Source organism: Staurois parvus, unplaced genomic scaffold (genome assembly GCF_062004578.1).
Source record: "Staurois parvus isolate SC_StPar_1 unplaced genomic scaffold, SC_StPar_1.0 ptg000070l, whole genome shotgun sequence".
NCBI lineage: Eukaryota > Metazoa > Chordata > Amphibia > Anura > Ranidae > Staurois > Staurois parvus.
In genome coordinates this window covers 6341388-6353644 of record NW_028317866.1, presented here as the reverse complement: position 1 = coordinate 6353644, position 12257 = coordinate 6341388, and the positions used below count along the sequence as shown (strand labels likewise).

The 12257-nt window shown below is 40.3% G+C and overlaps 1 protein-coding gene across 1 annotated transcript in view; it reads right to left on the bottom strand.

The window, feature by feature from the left end:
- Positions 1-314: 314 nt before the first annotated feature.
- The window catches only part of PNPT1 (polyribonucleotide nucleotidyltransferase 1), a 68451-nt gene continuing 56508 nt past the window's right edge, over positions 315-12257 (bottom strand). Inside the window, exons 22-26 of the mRNA XM_089669229.1 lie at positions 9536-9619; positions 6274-6357; positions 5898-6004; positions 5756-5811; positions 315-415 (exon numbers count right to left, since the gene is read on the bottom strand). Of these exons, the coding sequence (XP_089525355.1) occupies positions 337-415; positions 5756-5811; positions 5898-6004; positions 6274-6357; positions 9536-9619 (410 nt within the window). The 3' untranslated portion in view covers positions 315-336. The remainder of the gene's footprint in view (positions 416-5755; positions 5812-5897; positions 6005-6273; positions 6358-9535; positions 9620-12257) is intronic.

Genomic DNA, 12257 nt, shown 5'->3' with positions numbered 1-12257 from the left:
GGGAGGGCTGGGAGGGCTGGAGGGCGGGAGGGCTGGAGGGCGGGAGGGCTGGAGGGCTGGAGGGCGGGAGGGCTGGAGGGCGGGAGGGCTGGAGGGCGGGAGGGCTGGAGGGCGGGAGGGCTGGGAGGGCGGGAGGGCTGGAGGGCGGGAGGGAGGGAGGGCGGGAGGGAGGGAGGGAGAGGGAAGTAACACTACAAATTATTTTCTTCTCTGAATGTGTACTTCCTGAAAACATCACTATATTTACTTTGGGTAATCAACATCATTTTGGGCAGCAGAATATGATCCTCGTATTTTTAACCAATAAAATGCTTAAAATTTTGATTAAACGTCTACCTATCGATGGTCGAGCTGTGAATTGTGAAGCAAAACAGGTGTCATATTTGGATACAGTTTCACCATTACACCAATGTCCCTGCAATGCATAAAGAAAAAAAATGTCCACAAGCGTTTCTTAAAGTGAGCCTTCTATTCTCCTTGGCTAACATAGTGGTGTTTTCATAATCCATATCAGCAATTTTACATGCTCTCCTCCTTTTCCCAAAAACATTCGATGCAGGAAAATTAACACCCCCTCAGTTGCTGCCTTATGCCTGCTGCCCTGCTGAAGGCAGGTATACATGACTGTTAAACAGGTCATAGACAGACTGAATCTCAGACGATTCAACAGGGACTGGCCGAGATTCGATCCATCGATGGGCAGGCTGGTTGTACTGAAGTCAATTCCAACAATCGACTTCAGTAGAACCAACTTGTCCAATTTTTTTTGTATGACATTACTGCCAGCAGCTATAGCCACTAGCAGTGATCACTGTGTTCTGCCAGCAGTGAAGGCTATGCACCGACAAAACACAATAGTTACGCAGGAGGCATTCCCCAATCAATCACTGACTGTGAAGATGGGAAAATCAAGCAATTTTATTTTCTTCCACCTTGGGTGGAAAATCATATCATCTATGGCCCGCTTTCCAGAAAACATTGGGAAAGGAAGGGGTTGCTTTACAGCTAACCTACAGTAAGATTTTTAAACACCATTTAATTAATGCATAGACCTGGTAAAAACACCCAAGTCCGTCTCAATTGCAGTGTTTTGTAAATCGCTGCACAGCAGTAATGCATAATTTGCAAGATCTACCAGCAACTACTGGAGATGAGCAAATATAATTAAAAGTGAAAGACCAGCAAATATAGCACTGCATAAGTGAATCAGGGCTATCTGATCCACCTAATTATGAAGATTTGTGGCAGACTGCACAAATTATGGATGTTATATTTGTTCTCAATTAGAGTAGCTCACTCTGATGGGTAATTAAAATCTAAAATAGAGATTTTCTTTTCAAATAAATGCTACACAGCCAAACATGTCTTAACCGCTTATTGCACATGTAACACGTATGTGTCCATGCAGGGCTGAGGTTTCTGTGCTGATAGCATTCTCACTGTGCCAATCTCAAGGTCACATGATTTGGCAAGTTCATCCTGCTGGCCTTGTGCATTACCTGAGATAGCATTTATTTCAAGAATAAAACACAGTAACATACTCACAGTGATGAACAACAGGCTCATCACAATTCTCCAAAAGAACAGCCAGAGGATATGTCCATGCCTCCAGATAGACAGGGAAGATGTTACAAAGTCCTGTGGACCCTAAAGCGTTTTGAGGGTGCCCCCTCTTCATCAGAGCTGACTGTCAGGGGGCACCCTTGAAATGCATCAGCATCTGGAGGTGTGGGCACAAGGTCAGTCTTTCCTTTTGGAGATTTGTGAGGAGTTTGTCAGAAAACCTTTACTTTCCTTTCAGAATCAACAAATGCTGGCCATTGATAACAAATAAGATTTGTTAATTTGCACACACACAAAAAAAAAAAGGATTTTTCTTAAATTCATTCAAGACCATATTGCAAAAACAAAAACACCCCAAAGAAAGTTTGTGGAGCAAAGCTAAATTTGAGACAACAAAATCCTAATTAACAAGAATTGAACTACAGCTAAGACTAATTATTCATTAAGCAGGCGTCCAGCAGACAGATAATTATAAAAGGGTGTTACATAAAGAAAACCCCTTCTCATTTTATGCTGTCAGCAGAAATGTCAAGGCCTGAGAAAGAAAATTGTTTCTTTACACAAGAAAGGTGAAGGCTGTGATGGGCGTGGGTCAGACCCCAGCCCTTCTCACCAAACTCGTGACCGAAGGACTAGCCAATCTAAAACCGCGAAGTCACGTGCGTAACAATGCCACACCCAGCTGCACCCTGCACAATGATTTTCCAGCTAATTGGACCACAATCGACGTACCTGCAGCCTGGGAGCGTTTGCTACTGGGTCAGGTTAATTACGCAATTAACCCTTCACACTGCCACCACCTCCTTTTTATACAGAGAAAGAGGAAACTCAGCAATAAACTAGGATGACTGGTTAATTGTCGGTATCCCGCTATCTCTACAGACAGGTTATACAGAGGGTTAAACACTCATAGTAGAACCCTTCAGCGGCAGGGATTCGTAAGTTACATTCAAGAGCTATAGAAGCAGTTCAACACTTTCAGAAAGTAAAATTTATTACTAAAAGGTCAAAAGGGTGCAGTAGAAATATTTACAGAAAAAAGATGTAACACACACACATATATATATATATATATATATATATATATATATATATAGATATATAGATATAGATAACAGAAAGAAGTTTAAAGGGTTAAAGTACTTGCCAATCAGCCTTGGGTTAAGCAATTTCAAGTCTAAGGAGCTCCAGGATGATTTGCTTTCTTGTCTCTACTGCTAGTTTCGTTGGGACATGGCAGGAAATTCTGCTTTCTCTCGGTCTGCTAGATGTTAAAACGCAGACGGTCCTCACTTCTCTGTCTACACACAAAGCATAACAGCTTCTTTTCCTACACAAAATCAACTGCGATCTTCCTACAACGGACAAGCCAATTACCTTATTTGGCAAGAGGATTGTATGGACAGCCCCTTAGCAAGGTACGCTGAACGCATTCCTGAGGGAGGGGGGAAATCGGAGGAGGGAGACTGATTTGTTTTGGGGAGAGATACCAAAATGTAGAGGTTTGGAGCAGAATGGATGACCACGCCCATCTCTGTGTGCATGATTGTGACAAAGGCTACAAAAGATTAGCAAAGCTTTACTTATCAGTCAGAATACTGTAGCAAAAGTGATACAAAAATTTAACAAAGATGGAACTGCAACCATCTCACATCCTAGCCATCCAAGGAAGTTAACACCTCGGCAGGAGCGTCTTCTGATGAGAATGGTTGAAATAAAACCGCCATGCAAGTTCACTGCAGTTAGCTAAAGAAGTAAGAAAGCCAAACTGGGGTGATTGTTTCCCATGACACAATACAGCATACACTGCAGAGGAACGGCATGCATGGGTGTTGTCCATGAAGAAAGCCACTCCTAAAGCCCATGCACAAAAAAGACCGCCTAGAATTTGCCAGGGCCCATGATGAAAAAGAAGACGACTACTGAGACTCTGTACTCTGGAGTGATGAGATCAAAATAAATGTTTTTGGAACGGATGGCTTCAAAACTGTATGGCATCGCAAAGGAGAGGCGTACAAAGAAAAATGGATGGCGCCTACAGTGAAACATGGTGCTGCTGTATCCTTCTGAGGGTCTGCATGGTGTCAGGGAGCTGCATTTCATGGATGGTATCATGAATTCACAGATGTACTGCTCTATATTGAAATGAAGATGCTACCATCACCCTGCGCCCTTGATCTTTGTGCACTTTTTCAACGTGACAATGATCCAAAACACACATCTAAGGCCATTGAAGAACAGGATGAAAGTGATTCAGTGGCCAAGTATCTCTCCTGATCTGAACCCAATCGAACATGAGTGACATGAGTGAACTGTTTTTGATTTTATGCACTAGTAAACATACAGTGAAGAACAGAAGTATTTGAACACCCTGCGATTTTGCAAGTTCTCCCACTTAGAAATCATGGAGGGGTCTGAAATTCACATTGTAGATGCATTCCCACTCAGACAGAATTTAAAAAAAAAATTCAGGCAATCACATTGTATGATTTTTAAAGAATTTATTTGTCTTGCAGTGCTGAACATAAGTATTTGAACACCTGAGAAAATCAGTGTTAATATTTGGTACAGAAGCCTTTGTTTGCAATTACAGAGGTCAAACGTTTCCTGTAGTTCTTGACCAGGTTTGCACACACTGCAACAGGGATTTTGGCCCACTCCTCCACACCGATCTCCTCTAGATCTGTCAGGTTTTGGGGCTGTCGCTGAGCAACACGGAGTGTCAGCTCCCTCCAAAGATGTTCTATTTGGATTTAGGTCTGGAGACTGGCTAGGCCACTCCAGAACCTTGATATGCTTCTTATGGAGCCACTCCTTGGTTATCCTGGCTGTGTGCTTCGGGTCTTGTCATGTTGGAAGACCCAGCCACGACCCATCTTCAATTCTCTGACTGAGGGAAGGAGGTTGTTGCTCAAAATCTCACAATAAATGGCCCCATTCATCCTCTCCTTAATACAGTGCAGTCGTGCTGTCCCCTTCGCAGAAAAGCACCCCCAAAGCATGATGTTACCACCAACTCATCTTTCTTTTTCCTCCAAACACGACGAGTGAAGTTTCGACCAAAAAGTTCTACTTTGGTCTCATCTGACCACATTACTTTCTCCCATGCCTCCTCTGGATCATCCAGATGGTCATTGGCAAACTTCAGACGGGCCTGGACATGTGATGACTTGAGCAGGGGAACCTTCCGTGCAATGCATGATTTGAAACCATGACGGCGTAGTGTTCTACCGACAGTGACCTTTGAAACTGTGGTCCCAGCTCTCTTCATGTTATTGACCAGCTCCTCCTTGTAGTTCCGGGCTGATTCCTCACCTTTCTTATCATCAGTGATACCCCACGAGGTGAGATCTTGCATGGAGCCCCAGTCCGAGGGAGACTGACAGTCGTCTTTAGCCTCTTCCATTTTCTGACAATTGCTCCAACAGTTGATCTATTTTCACCAAGCTGCTTGGCAATTGCCCAGTAGCTCTTTCCAGCCTTGTGGAGGTCCACAATTTTTGTCTCTGGTGTCTATTGACAGCTCTTTGGTCTTGCCCATGGTAGTAGTTGGTGTCTGACTGACTGTGGGGTGGACAGGTATCTTTTAAGAGCTCAGACAGGTGCTACCAAGTTAGATTAATGAGTGGCGTAGAGGTGGAGTTTTTAAAAGGCACAGTAACAGGTCTTTGAGAGCCAGAATTCTTGCGGTTTCGTAGGTGTTCAAATACGTATGTTCAGCAGTGCAAGACAAATTCTTTAAAAATTATACAATGTGATTTCCTGATTTTTTTTTTTAAATTCTGTCTCTCAGAGTGGGAATGCACCTACAATGTGAAGTTCAGACCCCTCCATGATTTCTAAGTGGGAGAACTTGCAAAATCGCAGGGTGTTCAAATACTTCTGTTCCTCACTGTATAGTAAGGGGACTTATTTACATACCAATACTGTGAACTGCACAGCACATGTTACACATTTACACACACTAGAATAAACAGCCCATTTAAAATGAATGGGCTGAAACTCACAGCATCATGTGTGAAAACAGGGCTGCATTTTATTGCTATGCATATGCGTTTTGGAGTGAATGGGCCTAACAGGATCACTTCCTTATCCACAAGGATAAAGGCAACAATTTCTATAAATTCATAGAATATAATAACAATGCCACATGGCTATTTGTTGTTTAGAATACAAAAATGCTCCTCTTTACCTGATCTCAGTTATGGTGGCTGTGTATATTGCTCCAAACTCCAGGATATAGTCTTGCTGCAATGAAGAATATAATTTAGCATTGACATAGTAGAAAAAGTACGTAACGATAACAAAAGTAACACAAACATGGGTGGGCTTACGTCATCTTTGCAAATTTCACTGATGAACTCTCTAGCTTCATGCATTGCACTGGGTGTTGGAGCAAAAACTGAAAACACTTCTTCCTCTAACTGGCTCACAGTTACTCCTTTAAATAAAAAAAAGGGACATTAACTACATACATAGTATGTACAATACATAGAAGTACAGAAAATATCAGCTGAAGGTCACAATATTTTATGGGTTTCTTGGAAATCCCCTGCTTGTGTGGGGCCCTTCCTGTAGCTCTCTCATGACACAGGTATGCAAGGTGTCATTGGATTTTTTCAGCCTCATACATGCATTGTAAATATTCCTATTAAAATAGAAGAAAAAAAAAAGAAAAAAAAAAAAAAACTTATGTACTTTAGTACTTGCCTGTTTCAGCTTGAAGTTTCTTTATATTATATCCACTCGGACCAACAAATCTTGTTCTCTTGGACAAAGGCACATTGACGTTTTCTATAACCAAAATTAAATTAAACACCTGGTTTAGATCATTTTCTTACAGGCTCTGGATTAAATCACATTTTGTGTACAAACAAAACAAACAATACAAATTGACACAAGTGTAAATCATTACAAAATTTAATAAAACAATTGAAAACTACATTCATAGAAAAAAAAAAAAGACAAAAGTTCATCTAGTTCAACCATAAAAAAACAAACATAAAAAACCATCCTATACCCACAGTCGATCCAGAGGAAGGCAAAAAAACCCCCAGCAAAGTGTGATGCAATTTGCTCCAGCAAGGGGAAAAAATTCCTTCCTGATACCCAGAGAGGCAATCGGATATTTCTTGGATCAACTTTACCAATATATGTTAGTAACCAGTTATATTCTATGTATCCAAGAATCCAGGCCTTTTATTACCATGCCATTATTACATTTATGATCAACCAGAACTCCCAGATCATTCTCCAGCATTCATTCCCCCAATTATATGCCCCCTAGTATGTATGATGCATGCATATTCTTAGCCACACAAATGCACAACCTTACATTTATCAACATTAAACCTCATTTGCCACACAGTTGCCCAATTAAACAGCGCAGTGAGGTCAGCTTGTAAGTTGGAGATATCCTGTAAGGACGTTATTCCACTGCACAGCTGGGTGTCATCTGCAAAGACTGAAATGGTATTTATAATCCCAGACCCTATATCGTTTATAAATATATTAAAAAGTAAGGGTCCCAACACTGAACCTTGGGGTACACCACTGACAACTCCTAGACCATTCAGAGTATAAATTATTAACCACTACTCTCTGAATTCGGTCTCTTAGCCAGTTTTCTATCCATTTACATACAGATTTTTCCAAGCCTGTAGACTTTACCTTACACATTAGCCATGTGGGGAACTGTGTCAAAAGCTTATGCAAAATCCAAGTACACCACGTCCACAGTTAAACTAACAGGTCTATAATTACTTGGTAAAGATTTTGATCTCTTCTTAAAATATAGGAACCACATTGGCCTTACACCAATCCAGTGGTACTATGCCTGTCATTAAAGAGTCCCTAAAAAGGAGAAATAATGGCTTTGAAATGACAGAGCTCCATTCTTTAAGGACCCATGGGTGTATGCTATCTGGTCCAGGCGCTTTATTCACCTTTATTCTGTCTAAATATTTCTGGTTCATATCAGTTGTGAGCCAATGTGGATCATCTGGAGCGATGTCAACACCATGCCCATTATGGACAAGAGCTCTCCCATGCTTCTTTGTATATACAGAGCTGAAGAAGGTATTTAATAAATTTGCCTTCTCTTTGTCCCCAGTCACCCAATCTAGATTATTTTGTAAAGGGCCTACATGCTCGGACCGGACCTTATTACTATTACTATATCTGAAGAATTTATTGGGGTTGGTCCTGCTATCTTTTGCAATCTGTCGTTCGTTTTCAATTTTTGCGGCCTTTATTTTCTTTTTGCATATTCTGTTATATGCTTTGTAACATTTAAATGATGATAGCGTTCTTTCATTTTTATATTTAATAAAAGCTCTTTTCTTATTATTTATAGCTTTTTTAGCTTTGGTCGTAAGCCACATAGGTTGATTTTTAGCGTTTTAAACTTGTTGCCCATGGGCATATATTTTGCAGTGTGTTCACATACAGTCTTTTTGAAGAACTCCCATTTCTGTGTTGTGTTCATCAATGCCAATATTCCCTCCCAGTCTAAGTCTTGGAGAGCAGCTCTCAGCCTTGAAAAATTAGCACTCAAAGTTGAGCGTTTTTATGTCTCCAGTGTGTGCTTGATGTTTACAGCTAACAATAGAGGAAATCATGTTATGGTCACTGCTACCCAGATGTTTTTTTATGTGGACATTCATAATAAGCTCTGCATGGTTTGAGATTACTAGGCCCAGCAGAGCATCATTCCTAGTTGGGGCCTTAATGAACTGTACTATAAAATTGTCCTGTAGCAGGTTTATACATTTTTGCCCTTTAACTGTTCCTGCAGTACCATTACTCCAGTCAATTTCTGGGTAGTTAAAATCCCCAATTATTATCACTATCCCAGCCCTTTCAACCTGTGCAAGGAGTCTCCACCTCCTCGTTGACACTGGGAGGCCTATAAAAAACTCCAATGATTACCTTTGTAGTACGCACCCCCCATGTGCAGTTCCACCCATAATGCTTCAGCCTCATCATATCTCCATCAACTAGGTCCTCTTTCACACTCGCTCTGAGATCACTTCTCACATAGAGATAGATACCACCACCTTTCCTTTTTACCTTGTCTCTCCGAAAGAGAACATAGCCAGGAATATTAATGGCCCAGTCATGTGAAGAATGAAGCCAAGATTCAGCAATACCAATTAAATTATAATTCTCTTCATGCACCAAAGCTTCCAACTCACCTATTTTGCTTGGCAGACTTCTGGCATTGGTAAACAAACACTTTAATCTATTGACACCTTGTGCACACGTATTTTGCATACTTTTTTATTTTCATACAAATGGTACCAATTCCAACGGTTCTTTGTAACATAGGAACCTTCTTATCTGCCATAGCCCTCCCTCCCTTTTAAAAAAGTTAAAGCTTCAAGCAAGACCCCAAAGAAGAAAATAAAAATTAAATTTTTTTTTTTGCCGTTTCCCCATTGGGTAACCATTTGCCAGTGATCGCAAAGCCATAATTTTACAATTATCACCAAAAAGAAAGTAAGAATAATTTTTTCACTGGGGGCACCCAGTAACAGCTGTCTAAGGAGGACAGGAAATATTCCAAAAGGAGAGGAGGGTTTATAAATTTAACCTTCAAGACGGTTATAGACCATAGATGGCCTATAAAAGTTTTTAATATTGTTACAAAAGCACATTACTGGCTATATTGTCTGTTACTTGCAGGTTAGTTTGCGCAATCTCCAAGGACCTTGAGAAAGGCAATCAAGCAAGTTTCTCAGCTACAGGGAAAAATATCCACTCCTAGAGCAACAACAAAACTTAGCGCATAGACCTTTTAAAATTCCTTTCAACTATTTAAAATGTTATACAGGAATCATTTTCCACAAAAACATTTGTATCATAAACTCATCTACTACTTTTGCATCTATGGCTGCACAGCATAGGAATATTGGTTTTCATTTTGAGGTCGCCTAATAATACCATAAGACAAAGTTTACATTAATATTACCTATGACAGGGCCGTTTTCTTTCTGCTTTGTTCTTGGCTTTGCAATTGTTTTATTCATTATTTGCAGAATGTCTTTTTTGGCCACTAAAAAAAAATTGAAAAAAGATTGTATATAGCCTTTAGGAAGAAACTTTCCATTTAACAGTAAGAATGCAAATAATCTTTCAATAGTAAGACTGAGATTTGGAAATATTATATATATATATATATATATATATATATATATATATATATATATATATATATATATAGTATATATACAGAGAAGAACTATACTTAAAAGGTGAACTGCAAGCTAGGAGACAAAGTTATGCTAGCAGTATGTCCCATGCCACACTGCTCTTTTCATCTAGGGGATGATAAACAAGGTGAATTACTTACCATATTCCTTGTTCCAATGGCAACTGTTGCTCTTCTCTACTTTCTTACGATCCCTGGATGTGGATAAGCCCACTGTGTCGTCATATATAAAGCAGGACCAGTGGTCCTGCATTGTACATGATTCGGTTGGAAAGCTGTGACCAGTTTGGCAACAAAGAAACACAGCTTTGCAGACTGGTCATGCTGCATGGGAAAATCCTGAAAGTTTAGAATAAAGTTTTTCACCTTATTCCAATCTCCCTAGACAAAATGATCATTAGACCCTTGAAGCAGAGAGAAGGCACCATTGCAAAAGGAACCTTTTCTCCAGCCTATACTTCAGCTTTAAAGAACTATACACACAGTCTCAGTTGTACCCTTTAATTTTTGGTAAGAAAAGCAGTAGTTATACAACCTGCAAAGTCACGGACCCCAATATTAATGTGCCTTTCAATGTATATGGGTAATATACTGTGTCAGCAATGAATGTAAAATGAAGTCTATTAACATTAAAAAAAGAATATTAAACTTGGGCCATTTGTGTGAAGATTTTTTTAAGGTGTTTAGCACATTACATCTCCACTGTACCCAAAAAATAACATACTAAAGAATAAGCATCACATAAAAGGGGATCATAGTACCCAGTATTATAAGACAGATATCAACATGCCATAGCCTTAAAATGGAACTAAAATTCTGTTGTAGCAAACAGTGAGCATGCAGGCTTTTTCTTGCAGGAGAGATTTGCAATGTCTCTTCTGCAATAAAATAAACCTAACTGCCAGCTCACTGTCTTCTCGGCGATGGAAACTGAGCTGTGCATGCGCAGGAATGACGTCATCCTGCACCACCCAATATAGACAGCCGAAGACTAGCGCACAGGAGAAGATGCTGGTGCCATTGAGGGATGGGAACCTTTTAGGGACAGGCAAGTATATCTCCCTTTACTTCTGCTAAATGAATCCAACCACACTCACATGTGCTCTCTATCCCTCCCCCATACCCACTTCATAAGATAATGAGTAATAAAGACAGAACATTAGGAGTCCACATTCAAAGTGGACTCCTAATTCCAACCACAGATTTCAAATTTTGAGGATTTTATTTTGAGGCACACTCCTGCCAGCATATATTCTTTTGTATTTGGGTAGTTCTGCAATACAGATACTCCTCGCTTAACGACCTACCTGTTTATCGACCGCTCGCACTTACGACCATCTCTTCACCGTTACGACCGCTCACACTTACGACCATCTCACCGACGGTACGTGCTAAAACGTGGTTACGCGCTAAACGTGGTAGCGGCCCTGCGTCTCAAAGTCATTCATGGCTGAAATTGTACACTATTCTGAGGTCCGGTACTGCTGGTTTCCTGGTCAGTATTCAGTACTGTAAATTACTGTATTTTTTTGCGATGCAAAGAAAAAACTTTCTAAACAGCTATACTGTACTGTACTGTATACAGTCCAGGATCTCTCTCAGGCCCACACAATACAGCACAGTAGTGTGACAATACTGTATACAGTACAGATATAGTACATTACAGTATGTACAGTACAGTGTAACTATTTATAAAGCTTTTTCTTCAAGCATACAAGTTGTGTGTGATCTGGGTGCCTTATTCTGTATTGTACTTTACCCCAGATGTCTCCAAAAAGGAAAAGCAAGGTTGCACCAGAAAATGCCAAGAAACAAAGGAAGGCTATTGATCTTGAGAAGAAAATAAAGATCATAAAGGATTATGAAGGTGGCAAAAAAGTCCATGAGATAGCACATGACTTGCATCTGGCACATTCAACCATTTCAACAATCCTTAAGGATAAAGATAGAGTAAAAGAGGCAGTGAAAGCATCAACAGGCTTTAAAGCCATAATAACTAGACAGCGGAAAGGCCTAATTCATGATATGGAGAAGTTACTGGCTATCTGGTTTGATGACCAGATTCAAAAAAGAATGCCATTGAACCTTTCAATAATTCAAGCCAAGGCACTCAATATCTTTGAGACTTTGCAAGCACGCAGCGGTTCAACCGAAACCTTTACAGCAAGTAACGGATGGTTTCAACGGTTTTCTCGAAGATTCAAGCTGCATAATCGGAGTGTCAGTGGTGAGGCAGCAAGTGCAGATGTAGAAGCAGCAGAAAAATTTGATGACCAATTTGATAAAATCATAGAGCAAGGTGGCTACTGTCCAGAACAGATCTTCAATGTGGATGAAACTGGACTTTTTTGGAAGAAAATGCCTGAAAGATCCTATATACACAAAGAAGCTAAGACAATGCCTGGCTTTAAGGCATTTAAGGACAGGGTCACATTGTTGTTGGGAGGAAATGTTACCGGGTTTAAGTTGAAGCCTTTGCTTA